This window comes from Heterocephalus glaber, unplaced genomic scaffold (assembly GCF_053883595.1).
Source record: "Heterocephalus glaber isolate CG9 unplaced genomic scaffold, H.glaber_assembly_v1.0 deba00001454, whole genome shotgun sequence".
Taxonomy (NCBI): domain Eukaryota; kingdom Metazoa; phylum Chordata; class Mammalia; order Rodentia; family Bathyergidae; genus Heterocephalus; species Heterocephalus glaber.
This window is the reverse complement of record NW_028258303.1, coordinates 8,702,495-8,718,426: the sequence shown is the minus strand read 5'-3', so window position 1 is coordinate 8,718,426 and position 15,932 is coordinate 8,702,495. Positions and strand designations below refer to the sequence as shown.

At 32.5% G+C, this 15,932-nt stretch overlaps 1 protein-coding gene across 8 annotated transcripts in view; it reads left to right on the top strand.

The window, feature by feature from the left end:
- The window catches only part of Ccser1 (coiled-coil serine rich protein 1), a 1,339,591-nt gene that overhangs the window by 541,746 nt on the left and 781,913 nt on the right, over positions 1-15,932 (top strand). For all 8 annotated transcript variants that reach the window (XM_004848079.4, XM_087215778.1, XM_087215776.1 and 5 more), the window contains one exon: positions 6,452-6,529. In XM_004848079.4, the coding sequence (XP_004848136.1) occupies positions 6,452-6,529 (78 nt within the window). The remainder of the gene's footprint in view (positions 1-6,451; positions 6,530-15,932) is intronic.

Here is a 15,932-nt window from a genome sequence, read left to right as displayed (position 1 = left end):
CTACAACTCTGTTATTCTCTCATTCAGGAGAGCTTGCCATTTTTTTTTTTGCTTAAATTCTTTTATTGGTACATTTTAGGTATACAGTACGTTTACATTTATCATTGGGTGCTTGTACCTGAACATGATGTATCTTGGTTCTTATTTTTTCCCATTACCTGTGCGCCCTTCCCTATTTACAAAGACTTTGTTTCCATTTTTTCCTTTTCTCATAATTTTTCCTTTCCCTTCTTTCCTTTCCCCTTCCCCTCCCACTTCCCTACCCCTTTGGACCTTTTCTTTCTTTTTCAAATTATCAATTATTCATTTTAATCCTTATTTATACTTTCAGTTTCTCACACTAGATGAACTATTCGGTATTTACACATGTGCATCCTATTTATTTCACTTAAGAGTATCGCCTCAATATGCATCCATTTGGCTATAAATGTCTCTAGTTTCTCATTCTTTTTGGCTAAGTAGTACTTCATTTTAGAAAAAAAACACATCTTTTTTATCGAGTTTCTAGTTGATGGGCACTTGGGCTGTTTCCAAGCTTTAGCAATTATAAACTGTGCTGCTATAAACATGTGTGAGCATATATCGCTGTGGTATGATTCTTTTAATTCTTTGGGGAAGATACTCAGCAGGGAAATAGCGGGGTCAAATGGGACCTCCAGCCCTAGTTCTTTGAGGTATCTCCATACTGATTTCCACAGTGCACCAGTCTGCACTCCCACTGACAATGGAGAAGGGTTCCTTTCTCCCCACACCCCTGCCAGCATTTGTTATTGGTTGATTTCTTGATAGCAATCATTCTTTCTGGGGTGAGGTGGAATCTCAGCCTTGTTTTCATCTGCATCTCTCGAATGACCAGTGATGTTGAACATTTTTTCACATGTTTATTTGCTGCTTTTACTTCTTTGTCTGAGAAATGTCTGTTCATTTCAGATGCCCATTTTTGAATTGGGTCTTTAAATTTGAGGGTCCTGATTTTTTTAAAGTTCTTTATATATTCTAGATAGTAGTCCTTTGTCTGAGGTACAGCTGCTAAATTTTTTTTCCCATATTATAGGTTGTCTCCTAGCTCTGTTGGTGGTTTCTCTTGCAGTGCAGAAGCTTCTTTTTTTTTTTTTTTTCTGTTTTGGTAGGGGATTGAACTCTGGTCCTTGTGCTTGTGCAGCAGGCAGCAAAACCACTGAGCTAAACCCCTGGCCCCCTTTTTTTTTTTTTTTTTTTCGGTACCAGGGATCAAACTCGGGACCTTGTGCTTGCTAGGCAGGCGGCGGAACCACTGAGCAAAATCCCCAACCCAAGAAGCTTCTTAATAAGATGAGATCACAGTTGTTGATTCCTTGTGCTAATTCCCATGCTACTGAGGTGTTGTTCATAAAGTCTTTTCCTATGCCAATGTCTTCAAGAATTCTACCTAACTTATCTTCCAGCAAGTTTAGTGTTTCTGTTTTAATATTTAGATCTTTAATCCACTTTGATCTTAGTTTAGTGCATGGTGATAGATATGGGACTAGTTTTAATCTTTGGCAGGTTGAAATCCAGTTTTTCCAACACCATTTATTAAAGAGGCTATCTTTCCTCCAGTGAGGGTGGTTGACTCCTTTGTCAAAGATGAGGTGGTTGAATATGTCTGGAGTTATTTCTGCTTCTTCTAATGTATTTCACTGATCCTCGGGTCTGTTTCTTTGCCAGTTCCATGCTGTTTTTATCACACTAGCTTTGTGGTATAGTTTCAAGTTGGAGGTTGTGATACCCCCTGCCATGTGTCTGATGCCTAGAATTGCTTTTGCTATTCTAGGGCTGTTCTGATTCCAAGTGAATATTTGGATTGTTTTCTCTAGTTCTGTGAAATATATTATTGGAATTTCAATCGGCATTGCATTAAATCTATATAGCAGTTTTGGAAGTATGGCCATTTTCACTATATTGGTTCTTCCTACCCAGGTACAAGGGATATCTTTCCATTTTCTTATATCCTCCTTGATCTCCTTTTTAGAGTACTAGTGTAGAGGTCTTTTGCTTCCTTTGTTAGAATGATTCCTAGATATTTCATTTTTTTGGATGCTAAGAAAAATAGCCTAATTTTTGAAAGACTAGAAGCTCAGCTTAAGGCATGTCACTATGGGATCCTATTTTCTAAAGCAAAGCCTTCTGTGTTGGTCTTATCTATCACTGCATTGGAGAGATCCAAGCAAATAAGTGTGTAGAGTTAACAGAAGGAGTAGAATGTCTTCAGAAACATTCCAAGATAAATGGCAGAGATCTGACCTTCTGGCAAGAGCTTGTATCCAAGTGCTTAACTGAATATTTTATCAAACAAATGTTCCAAACCAAATGTTCAGAAGTTGAAGTGGATTGTTTCTGAGTGTACTGCATGGCAGCTGAAGCATAGTTACTATAGAATAACTCAGCTTCCAACAATTCCTGAAACAGTTTCTTAATTGGTAATTTTGGTTGTTATTCTCTGTATAGAGAAAATTGTATAATTTTCTTCTACAATGAAGTATTGAAATATTATCTTCAAAATAAACCAACTGGACTTGGAATAGCAAAAGGAAAAAACTGGTATCACCAATCTAGTCATTCAATCTAATATTTGAAGGCATTTGCTATATATAAGGTATAATACCCTAAGGGCTGGGCATGGTGGCACATGCCTGTAATCCTAGCACTTGGGAGGCTGAGGCAGGAGGATCCTCATGAGTTTCAGGCCAGCCTGGGCTACATAGTGAGTCAAGTTCAGCCTAAATTGCATAGCGAGACCCTGTCTCAAAAAAACTTAAAAAATTAAAAAAAAACAACCTTAGGAATTTCCATTCTCTGATATATATGTTAACTATTTCATTAAATTAGCAGCTTAGAAAGCAATGTCCTCTTTAACAATCTGAATTTTAAGGTAGTGCTTAAGTAATGCTTTTTTAATTGCACATTTTGCTAACTGTAGCCCTAAGTTCCAGCTCATTTAAAGTTATAATAGGACCAAAAGTTTGATCCATATATGAACTAATTTGAGACTGTTAGCTTATAAGCAGAATCATTATGAACTTGAATGTTACACCTAAAGAAAAAGTAATACAAACAGATGATTGCTTTTGGGTTTCTGAAAATTGCCAGTATGTCTCAACGTACTGCTGTTGCAATTGGAATAATAGAAAGTAATTATATTCATATAAAACATAAATTCAGTCACTGCATATATTCTATATGTTCTTGCTATCTAAATTTATTAACTTACAGTAATGAGTTATCTTTTCCTACTGAAAACTAAATGTTAATATTTAATACATCTACATATGATTATGAAACTTGGGCATGAAAAATTTATTTTTAACAGCTAGTAGTATTTAGATAAACTTTTGATAAGTTGGGGATTTTTGTTCTTTACATAAATAATGTTATTGTAGAACAAAAAAATTTCTTTGAAGTCTTTCTCTGCAACCCTGAACTATGGATTCCATAATGTTATAATTGATTTAAATTATGAACCCTTGGGCCAGGGGTTTAGCTCACTGTTGCTTCCACCTCCCTCTAAAGTTCAAGGGCCTGAGTTCGATCCCTGGTACCAAAAAACCCCCAGAAAACCAAAAAACAAAATAAATTATGAACCCTCAAAATATCACAACTAGATTAGTATGATGTTCTCCATCTTTGGAAAACTGGCTAATTAATATAATGCTGCAGTAAGATTGTTTAGATTTGAATTAATCTGTAAAGCTAAAGACATAAATGTGAAACACTTAATACAAGCCTGAAAAGGTGAACTGTGAATCTTCATTTCTAACATTAATTTGACTTTCTACACTGCATCAATATATTATATTTAGGTGATTTGGAAAAAGGTAACTTACTTAATTTAAATGTTAAATTTTAAATTATGAGGTTTACATCAAAACCAGCATTTCACACATGCACTTTGTAAAGGTATAATAAAGGCTATGTTCTAGATAATGTAATGGTTTCTTGGCACCTATAATGCAAGTAATGGATAGTTCAGAGATGAGAGTGTTACCGCTATATGGGAATTACATTTAAATTTAAAAACATTTTGTATTAAGCCGAAATACAGACCTACTAAGTTTGGCATATTCATTGAGCTATCTTTAATGTTTCTTCCAAAAAACAGGTGACATTTGTATTGATTGTAAAAACTTCTATATAGAATCTATTTCCTCAGTGTTATCTAGTTCCATTTAAAAAAATATGTTCTGTTATATTACATAGTTAAGTCAAAATCAATTACCACTCTGAAAATTTGCATTACCTTAAGTTCTGGCTAGATAAAGTACTGCGGGTTTTACTATGGACTGTTTCTATAAAACAGGCATTGCTTCCAGTTTTGTTTTGTTTTTTTTAAGGAATAGAATATACTTTCACAAATTTCCATAATGTGTCTTAAGAAAAGTAAGGAGGCACCGCCATAATTATGAGATTGCTGAGGAAGTGTTTAGAATTCTCCATATGAGCCAATCAATGTAAGGAAATGTACATATATTGTTAGTGTTATAAACAATGCAGCCTGAAGCCTGAGTCTATCCAGAATGGATGTAACCAATTTTGACATCATGTTACAAATAACTAAGCATTGAAAAATAAACCAAAGAACCACAGTATATTCTACCTTTAATTTTTTGTAAACCATGTTTTGTGAATGCCTTCAGTTTTACCATAAGGGTGATATATTTCATTATTTGAAAATATCAGTATTAATTTTGAGTTGGCAGAGGTAAACTAACCAATTACCTGTATGTTTGGTACTAAGAGATACACCTTTCAATAAAATTATTGAAATGCGATCCTTTGTTGAGTAGTTTTGTTTCTGTTCTGATTTAATTATTTTAGCAATGTGAAAAAGTAATAAAAGGCTTTCTGAGTATATTTTAATTTTACATTAAAGTAAGATGGATGGAAGCAGAAACAATAAAATATTTTTAATAATCTATTACCTAATTGACCTTTTACTTTCTAATTTTGTTAGACACAAGATAAGTAAGTATGTTTAATGTGCATTAAAAAGGTGTGTCCATGCATGATTAATCACTTTTGTTATTTAGGTTGACTACTTCTATGGATGCTGTCCTACAAATTTACCCTTAGATTCTGCCTACCTGAAGTTTTGGGCAAACCCTGTTACCTAATTAAATAGCATTTCACCAAGGTGGTCAGTCAACCTAATGACAGCATTAGGTTAGTCTGGTTGGATCAAATGTTAATTATTATTGAACAAAAACAATTATGGTTCTGAACTATATGTGTTTAATTGAAATTAACAAGATACAAAGTAGTTATTGCAAGAAATTACTGGCCAAAATAAAACTGTTTTGCACTTGACCTCTATTAGATATATTAAATAAGCTCTTGTTTTTACAGTGTTAGTTTAAAAAAAGAAAAAAAAAAACTATAGTAAATATCTTGGTTCTTGTATCTTTAGTCCTTATCCTTGATCTCTAGACAAGGAAATCAGAAGTGATCCCATCTTAGTGGATATTTAAAATGAGTCTATTTAATTAAATTAATTAAAATTTGAATATAAAGAAACTATTTGTCCTTGGAGCTGTGGTAGCATCTGCTCAACATCTACAGTTGAATATGTTCCTTTCTTTGAACTTAAGTCACTCAAACTTGTCTACTTAATACTTTATCTTAATCAAGATTAAATCATTCTTTTAATTTAATTTTTATTGCAATTTTTTCTGATTTTTCTGTGTATGTAGATTTGCAAGCAAAGCTGAAAATTGTAGATCCACATTGTTCTTCAGTTATTTATCAAAAGTGAAGGAACTTTTTTGAGAAAATGATTTAGAATATAATGAAATATCTTCTCCTATCACCTATTATCAGTAGCTTTTGCTTGCTTTTAGTCAAAAACATTAAAAGTGAACCCTTATGTCTTACTTGAGAAGTTTTAATTGGTTATATTTTTAAATGATTAGAATAGCATTAGCAACATTCCAATCTTTATTGTATTTGTGTAAATTTTTGTTTAGCAAAATGCAAGAAAAATTTTACAATGTTTGTTATGAGTATAGGAATTTTAAAAACTTAATATTTCTTCAGTTTTTAATTGTTTACTAATGACAGGTAATATTTACATAATGAAAAAATTAGATGCAATTATTTAATTCCCTGTAGAAAGAAAATGATGTTTAATACATCTTTGAAAATCAGCTTAAAAGATTGAGACAGCAATATAATATAATATCATATAAGTGTAGTTTTCCACAGAAAAGGTAAAAATATAAATTAAGCAAAGACATTATATTTATACAAAAACCAGCCCATATATTTAGTGAAATGCCCTTAAAATATGAATAGACATGACAGTCTAATTTCCCAGATAATTATTTCTATATAAGGAAGAATTCATTGTATAATCATGCTATGATTTATATTCTGAGTTAGGAATAATAAAAGTGACTAAAAAAGAACCTTCTTTTATGCAACTGTGCTTTCCTTTCAGAGTTCAGACATGAGCCCAGCCAGCAGCACCACTTCGCTTCCTGTTAGCCCTCTTGCTGAAGAACCAGTGCCTTTCAAGGTAAAAAATAAACAAAAAGGAGATAGTTTTTAATGTTTTCAGCTTAACAAAGAGTTGAAGCTAGAGAAGTCATGCATAGAGAAAGAGATGAACTGCTTTCATTTTTAAGAAACTGATTTCAAATGCTCAAGTTGTTTTATTTTTGTTCATTGTCATTCTGCCACTAATTAAAGGTAAAGATTTGGGAAATTTGATGAAATAATTGTCTTACGTGTGAGATGAAGAGATTTTATTGTAATAGTTTGATTATCATGAATTAAAATTTCCCATCTTTTGTTTGTAGTAATGAAGTCATAGTTTTAGAATAAATTATCTAGCCTTTATCAGTAGTTACATTTTCATTATAAACACCAGGTCACCAATGATATAATCATTGCAAAATAAAAGTTAGCATCAATCATTGAAATATCTCCTCATTCTCCCACATTTAATAAGTATTTAAGTAAACATGCAAATAAGTATTTCATTGGTATAACTAGTTTCATTCATCAATGTGAAAGGTTATTTATATTACAAATAGAGTGTCTCATTTTGCCATTTACAATTAGATGTTTCATTTCAAGGCAAAATCTTAACATCATCTATTTATTCCAGGAATAAATTCCAGGAATGCTGGATATCATTAGGATTATTATAAACAAAAGTAATCCTTAGGAGTATGAGGGAACTTAGAAAGTTAGGGGGATGCACATTTGTATGTTTAGTGATTTCCATATATTTGGCTTAAAAACAGAAGATGTATCCTTTAGGGGTACATTATGACTTTCAGGATTGTTGTATTTTGTCTTATGTTTCATCTCCTTTTCCATAGAAAGAATATGTTACTGCACTTCATATGGCTTATACCTAATATATTGACTGCCATGGATATTTTTATATTCAATATTACTGTATTGTTGAGATAAAAAGTATGGAAGGCTGTAGTTGCATTAAGGGACTTCCATTTTCTTGTTATGAATGCTTTATTTGCTCAATTATAGACAAATAATTGTTAAAAGCTCACTTTTATATATCAAAGAATAGTTAAATAATGACCGGTATTCTGCTGACATTATTTACTGAGAATATTATTCTATAACAAAATGAGAGACTTATAATAAAATGTCCAAGTTTAATGGTGCCTGATATTTCCATTTTATGGTATAAAGGAAAATTTATAGATAAAGCATCTCTATCAAGAATTTAGTAAAATTCTCAAAACTTCACCAGAAACCACATTCTTTTTTTAATTTATCAATGAACACAGCCCTTAAAATTAATCTACTTTTAAGAAAAGATTTTAAAATGTCAAATATATTTCAAAATCTGCTGACGTGAAGCTAAATAGAAATATAGTTCTTGTTAGATTCCTTGGTACTCACAAACCAAAATTGTTTTTAAGTTAATGTGTGTAAGTGATTTTAGGAGCAATTAAAATTTCAAATACTTATATAATATTGACCTTCAATGGCCAATGTAGTTATAATTTACCTAAAATTACTTCTTTTGTGAAGAGAATATAATTTGTATTTTTCTCAAAAATCATCCCAACAGTGCTTAAAAGTATCTGAAATTTAAATTGGGAAAGTAAGAGCTCCAGCATTTCTGTCTTTTATCTTTATATTATAAGTTGTTATTCTGTAAATAATTAATAGAATACTCATATATTCTTTTATTATCTCAAAATATTAGAAATCTATTTTGAGTAGCACCTTAGCAGTACAATCCATTATAATTTCAAAATACTGTTCAGAAGTATTGAAGCCGTAGAAAACAGTTGTTTTCTTAAATTGTATTAGAGGGAAAAATGACAATATAATTTCTACAGGTCTAAAACTTCATTTAAAATTATAATATTTCACTAACATGGTAAATAGAAAAATGTAGGTTATATTTTTTTCTCATTTCCCTATGCGATTGCAGAGCGCAACTCTATTACCACCCACCCTGATATTGGGCTAGCAAAGCCTATAAAAGATAGGCATTGTTGACTATTTGGGGAACTTGATTTTCCACTTTCCCTCTGGAAATGATTAAGTTACTAAGATAAAGATGTTTTTTCTATTTCCCTGGTCCATTTGGACAAGCTCATAGAACAGTGGAAGAAGGATACCTGATTTTGGTTTAACCTTCAGTCAAGATAAATATTTTTCTTTACACAGCATCTTTAGAATCACATTCAGATTAAATTCTTTTTTTTTTTGTACCAGGGATCAAACTCAGGACCTTGCACTTGTGAGACAGGCGGTGGAACTACTGAGCTAAATCCCCAGCCATTAGATTAAATTAATTCATTCATTTTGACCAATCAGTTTGAAATAATGGAAAAATGGGATTCTTTTTAAACCTAGCAATTCCTCTCACATTAATATCTATGCTTTTATTCTTGACTTGAATGTTAGATTAAAAATTGGTTATTGCTAGGAATGTTCTGCAATAAGAGCTATCAAATTAAATGTGGATAAAACCTGGAAAATACACTGGGAGAAGTTTTAAATTGAGGAGAAGGTTAAACCTTTGAGGTACAAGCATTAAAAATGACAGATCTTTGGCCGGGGATTTAGGTCAGTGGCACCACATCTGACTCACAAGCGCAAGGTCCTGAGTTTGATTCCCGGTACCAAAACAAAACAAACAAAAATGACAGATACTATTTAGGACCAGATGCTTCTTTTTCCTAGAAGGTCTGCATTTTCCAACTTTATTGGTATTGGAGTCTATTCTTCCAATTAAGTGGAGTCAAATCTGCTCTGAAAGTTATTTTAAGCCTCACATACCAACTTGTTTTCTGTTGTCCCCACATAAGAGTTCGGCTCCTGCTAAGCTTCTTTTTACTATTTAAAACACATTTCTGTATATTTAAAACTCAATTCACTCTTAAATAAACAAATGGAAGATCTGAAAACTCTATGTTTTTCTCATATGGAACTGAGTAACCAGAGAAGAGTGCAGTTGTTCGTGTGGACATGGCATGTGTACTCTAGTTCACCTCAGTCATCCCAGTTATATATATAGACCAGTATACATATGGTCTATACAAGGCCATGAAAGCATTTGCATGTGTTCTACATACAAGAAGATGCATAATTCACAATCCTATCCATACACTACAAGTAATAAAGTCACACATTTTTCAGTCATTCTGTTGGTCCTGAAAAATTTATGAGTCCAAGTTTTTGTAATGTCACAGACATAGATTTAGAAGCAAAAAAGGAAATGTATAATATCTATTTTTGATAGTGTTTAGTAGTACGTCAACTACATACACATATGTGCTGATACATGCCACTACATCATTATGGATAGGCCAAGAAACTGTCAATTTTACATAGATGGGCATAATATGACATCATATATGTATAATATAATCACAAATGTTCAAGATCATTCTTTTAAGTGAAGTACTGCTTTGACAAAACAGAAAGTAGATTGCTTAACCATTAAAATTTTATAGTTTTCTGTTGAATAATATTGAACAGAGTTGCAAGTGGTTTTTGTTTTTAGTTCTATTTTTTCCACATTTTTATACTGGTTATATAGCCTAATGGGTTATATTATGGCAATTTGTACATGTACATAACATATTGAAACATTTCTTCCATTACCTTGTTGCCCTCCCCTGTTAGTTTCACATTTTCTTTGTACAGATTCAATGTGAATAATGTATTTTGATCACATTTCTCTCCACATTACCCACCCTTACTCTCCACCTCCCCCTTGTTCCCTTCCTTTTGTCTGATAATAATCTCCCTTCTAATTTCTTGTCATCTATTTTTAGATTCCATATATTAGGAAGAATATGCAGTATTTGCATTTCACTCAGTGTAGTGATCTCCAGATCTTTCTGTTTTTCTTTTAATGACACGGTTTTGTTCTTTTTTTATGGCTGTTATTGGGCACATAGGCTGATTTCAAGTGTTGGTTATTATACATTAACATGTACAATAAACAGCTCTAATAATTACTATGGTATGCTAACTTTAATTCCTTTGTGTATATTCCTAGAAGTTCTAGTTGTAAGTTTTTGAGATCCTCAACATGATTTCCATAGTAACTTTACTATTTTATATTACCTCCAGCATTGTACGAGGGTTCTTTCCCCCACAACCTCACCAATATTATTAATTTTTATATTTTTGATGATAGCCACTTTCACTGGATTAAAATAAAATCTCAATATATTTTTGATTTGGAATTCCCTAATTGTTAAAGATATTTAACATTTTTTTTATATAATTATCAGCTATTTGTACTTATTCTTTTGAGTAGTGTCCAGTTCTTTTGCCAGTTTATTCATTGGGCTATCTTATTGTTTGTTGTTAATTTTTTTACATTCTAGGTATTAATCCTCTTTCAGCAAAGATTTTCTTCCATTCTGTAGGTTTTTTGGGTTTTTTTTTTACTGTTTGAATTATTTCCCTTGCTGTGCAGAAACTTTTGTATTTGTTGATTCTTGCTATTATTTCCTATGCTAGTGGAGTCCTAAATGAAAATGCAATGGAAATATTAGAATCTCTGGGATACATCAAAAGCAATTCTAAAAGGGTAGTTTAAAGCTGGGAGTGCCTATATAAAAAAATCAGAGAGATCTAAAATAAATAAATTAATGATGCATCTCAAGGTCTAGAAAAATGGAGAATAAACTAAAACCAAACCCAGCAGAAGAAAATAAATAGTAAAGATTAGAACTGGAATGAATAAGACAAAGACTAAAAGAACAATTCACAAGAACAATGAAACAAAGAGTAGGTTTATTGAAAAGATAAATGAGATGGATAAACCCTTAGCTAAACTAACCAATGAGAAGACAGAGAAGACTCAGATCAATACAGTGAAAATGAAAAGGGGAGTGTTGCAGAAGATACCATTGAAATCCAGAAGATTACTGGGGACTACTTTCAAAATTGATAGTTTAATAAATTGGAGACTGTAGAAGATATGAATAAATTTTTAGACACATGACCTACCAAAACTGAACAAAGAGGATATAAAACATCTAAAAAGATAAATGACAAGCAATGAGATTGAAACAATGATAAAAAGTCTACCAACAAAGAAATCGCATGACCACACAGGTGCAGTGCTGAATTTCACTAGACTTTTTTTTAAGAAGAACTAATATTAACACTCCTGAAACTATTCCATTATATAGAAAGTGAAGGTATACTTCCAAATTCATTGTACAAGATCTACATCACCTTGAATATAAAACCAGACAAGGACACAGCATGAAAGGAAATGATTGGCCAATATCTATGATGATTATAGATACAAAACACCTTAATAAAATACTTGCAAACTGAGTTCAACAAAGCATTAAAAAGTTCATATACATGATCAAATTGGCTTCATTCCAGTGATACAAGGATGGAACCATCAATATATGCAAACCAATAAATATAATACAACAAGTAAATAGACTCAAGGATAAAAATCACATGATTATCTCAGTTGTCACAAATTGTCACGATTTTTGACAAAATTCAACATCCATTCATGATAAAAGCACTGAAAGAATGATATTGAAGGATCATTCCTGAAGAGTTAAGGCCATATACAAGAAACCCATAGCCAAACTTATTTTGAATGGGAAATATCTGAAAGCATTTCCTGTCAAATTGAGGATCCAAGCAAGGGTGTCCACTTTCACAACTATTCAGTTTAATACTTGAAATTTTAGCCAGAGCAATTAGGCAAGAAAAGGCAATAAAAAGGACATATAAGCGAAAAGAAGAAGTGAAATTATCCTTGTTTGCAGATGATATGATCCCATGCTTAGAAGACTCTAGAGATATCACAAACATACCTTTTAGTTTATGAACAGATACAGTGAAGTAGCAGCATATAAGACCAGCATTTAAAAAATCAGTAACTTTTCTATACACTCATAGTGGACTCCCCAAGAAAGGAATCAGAAAAACAACCCCATTCACAACAGCGTCAAAACAAAAATAACTATCATTCACCAAGAAGGTGAAAGAACTCTATAATGAAAAATTTCAGAACACTTAAGAAACTGAATAAGGCATAAGAAGATGGAAACACTGGGATGTTTGTGAGAAGAATGACATAGTCAGACTTTATTTTAAAACTCTTATTTTGGCTTCAGTGTAGATATTGTCAATAAGGGCATATGACAGAAGAAGGAAATTAAGTCTCTTGTACTGCACTTGAGATTATAGTGGCTTAGACTTGAGTGGTAAAAGTTCAAGAAGTAAAAAGTGGTTGAATATTGAATATATTTTGAATGTCAGTCCAGCAGAATTTGTTAATAAATTGTATGTAGATATGTCTTGATACTAATATGCTCTATATTATCCTAGTTTTACCTCATAAGCTATATTTCTGGTGTTGCAAGTAAATATATTGAAATAGAGATTAATAATATTTTGTTTGGTCCATTTGCGTGACTACTAGTGAAATAGAGAGACTAAATGTAAAATGGCAGATTATAATGGTTTTACTAGAGCTAACATTCAATCATACCATTAATATTAATTTCTAGTAATCTGCTTTCTCAAATAAGTAAAAAATAAATAGATAAAGCTCTACTTAACATATTTGAGACAGTTTTTGATATATCAACTCTTGTGGGAGAGAAATATAATTCATTAGTACTTAATGGAAAAAATAAACAGGCAAAAATAAAATTCTGAAAGGCATAGCTGATGAATTCTGAAAGTCCAGCCATACTATTGTTATGTATGTTAGGTGGCTTTATTATGTCTTAGTGAATTTATTTCTGTATCACAGGATAGCACATCCTATAATAACTGACCCCACAGTGATGATCTTACTCCATTCATGAAGTCAGATCCCTCAGGATCTTATCACTTTGATATAGGGCACCAAGTAATCTAAATAAGCAAAATAATTCAAACATGGGAAATACCATAACTCCCTGCTATATTCTTCCTGCTAGATATCTGAAAGGCTGCATTTGTGTTCTCTAAAATCCATGAATGAATTCTAGGAACAACGGAGGTTAAGAGTGGGAAGAATTTATTGAGAGAAAGATAGCTTCTTTCTAAGAGAGACAGAAGGGGAACCAAAAAGTGGGTTTCCTGCCTACTCCTCTCGTGAAAGGTGTATTATTGGAGCAAAGCCACAAGGTGAGGCGGGTACAAGGTGGGACAAAACTATAAGATTCAATGGAAAATCACAAGGTGGGCATGAGGTGGAACAAAACCATTACCAACCAATAAGATAATAAGTATAGTCACCCAGTTAATATTGGAAATCAAATGGGAAAGCTTGTCTGTAGCAAGCTTACGTGGATTTCTGGAAAAGAATGGGCTAGCTAGAGATGTTTTGGTCCCCAATTAAAGTGATTGATACCCATTTAGAATATCAATCACTGATATTCATCCCTAGGGGAAGTACTGGTGTAGTAGTTTTCCTCTTTTTAATGTTAACCTTCAGTGAATGTGCCTCAATTGTTTTCTATGCTGAGGGCCCAGCCCTGCCCAACTGCCTTACAATATTTTCTAACTAACTTAGCTGTCTGCAATATCACACCTCTTAATACTGCTGTATTGATAATTAAAGTTAAATGTGTATTTTGGAAGGGATATTCAGATCATAGCCTTTATGAAAATAATTTTAACCAAAAATGTAAATATGCATTAATGTTTCTCTAATGAGAATACATTTTTAAGAGGGATCTATTTTCTATAACATATAAATATTATAAGCAATTAGTTTTGATTAGTTAAAAATAAAAAAATACTTTGATACAGGAGGAATAGATGTAACTCCCATACCTACTAGATGTCAAATACTCTGAGTTCATGTTTCCAGAAGTTGAAGAATGAATTCTAAGGAACAATAGAGTTTAAGAGTAGGAAAATTTATTGGGGAATAAGAATGGAAAATAAGAATAGCTCCTGAGAGACAGGAGTGGTCCCGAATGGGTTGCCAAGGAGCCCACTTCTCAAAGGTAATTTTATAGAGCAAAGTCACAAAAATTAGATACAACTTGGGTAAAAAGTACAATCAACCAATAAGATTACAAATATAGTAGTTTAGGTAATATTGACCCAATGGTAACAAGGGTAAATAGATGACAGCATTAATCTTGGTTGATAATCTGTAGTTTTAGTCTTAAATCTTCTTAGTCTTAGTAGTTTTAGTCTTAGTGGTCTTAGTCTTAGTGGGTGGGAGAGGATGGCCCACCTCCAATGAGATAATGGTCTGTCTATATGGGAAATCCCAAAAGGTTGGCGTGGATAATCTCAAACTTCTATTCATCCCTTAGAGAAGTATGCAAATTCCATTCAGAAATACCTCCAATCACAGCTTCCATGTATTCAATCCTCTGCACTGATTTCCAGGCCCCTGCCCTGTCTGTCTATAATATTTCTCCCTAATTTAGCTGTCTATATCACTTTCAATTACTTATTTCTGCATAATCAAATATTTTATGACTTATTAGGCTAAAATTGCTATTTCTTACTTTTTATGATTCTGCAGGTGGACTAAATTCATTTTGGCAGAATTTTATGAGGTTTTAAAGTAAGTACAGTGAGATGGAGAATGAGAAATGCATTTATAGGATCAAGTGAGATATGCCCCCAACTACCTTGTGTTTTCTTACAATATGATGCTTTGAGAGTAATTAAAGTTGTTATATGGTAGCTGACTTGCTCCACAGTAAATGTTCCAAAAGAAAAGAAAGTAGAAGCTTCCAGGCCTGCTGGGATTAGGTTGGAACCACACAGCTTCATTTTTACATCCCTTTTTAGGTTAAGTAGTTATAGAGTATCAGTGGTCTTCAAGACTTCCTCTAAATTGACTTGTAAGTCTCTCAGAACTCCTCATAAACCACCTACTCTTTTCTATCAGCAGTGAAAATACAGTATGTTTCCTCTCAGTAAATCCGAATAGAAACTCAGCAACAAACAATTAGTGGACTGATCATAAAAGGAATACTGGAATGTACCAAAACTCCAAACTCCCCATCAGAAATCAGATGTTCAACCTAAAGTCTGTACAAACAGTTTAGAGACAGTGAGCCACTGTAGTCATTTATGGGAAGCTTTAAATGTAGGACACTAATTATCAATCAAGTTCTTAGACATAAACCAGTTGCCACCTTTGCAAGCAGAACTTTCTAAGGATAGTATATTAATTTGCTAGTGCTCCGTAACAAATGCCATAGACTAGATGGTGTAAACAACAGAATGTTGTTTTCTCAAATTTCTGGAAGCTAGACAAACAAGATCAAGGTGTTGGCAATTTTGGTTTCTTCTGTTGCCTCTAAAAAAAAAGAGTGCTGGGGCTGGGGATTTAGCTCAGTGGTTCCGGCGCCTGCCTCTCAAGTGCAAGGTCCCGAGTTCAATCACCGGTACCAAAAAAAAAACAAAAAAAAAAGAGTGCATTTTACAAAATTAATGGACATCATTTACAAAGCACCAATTAAAAG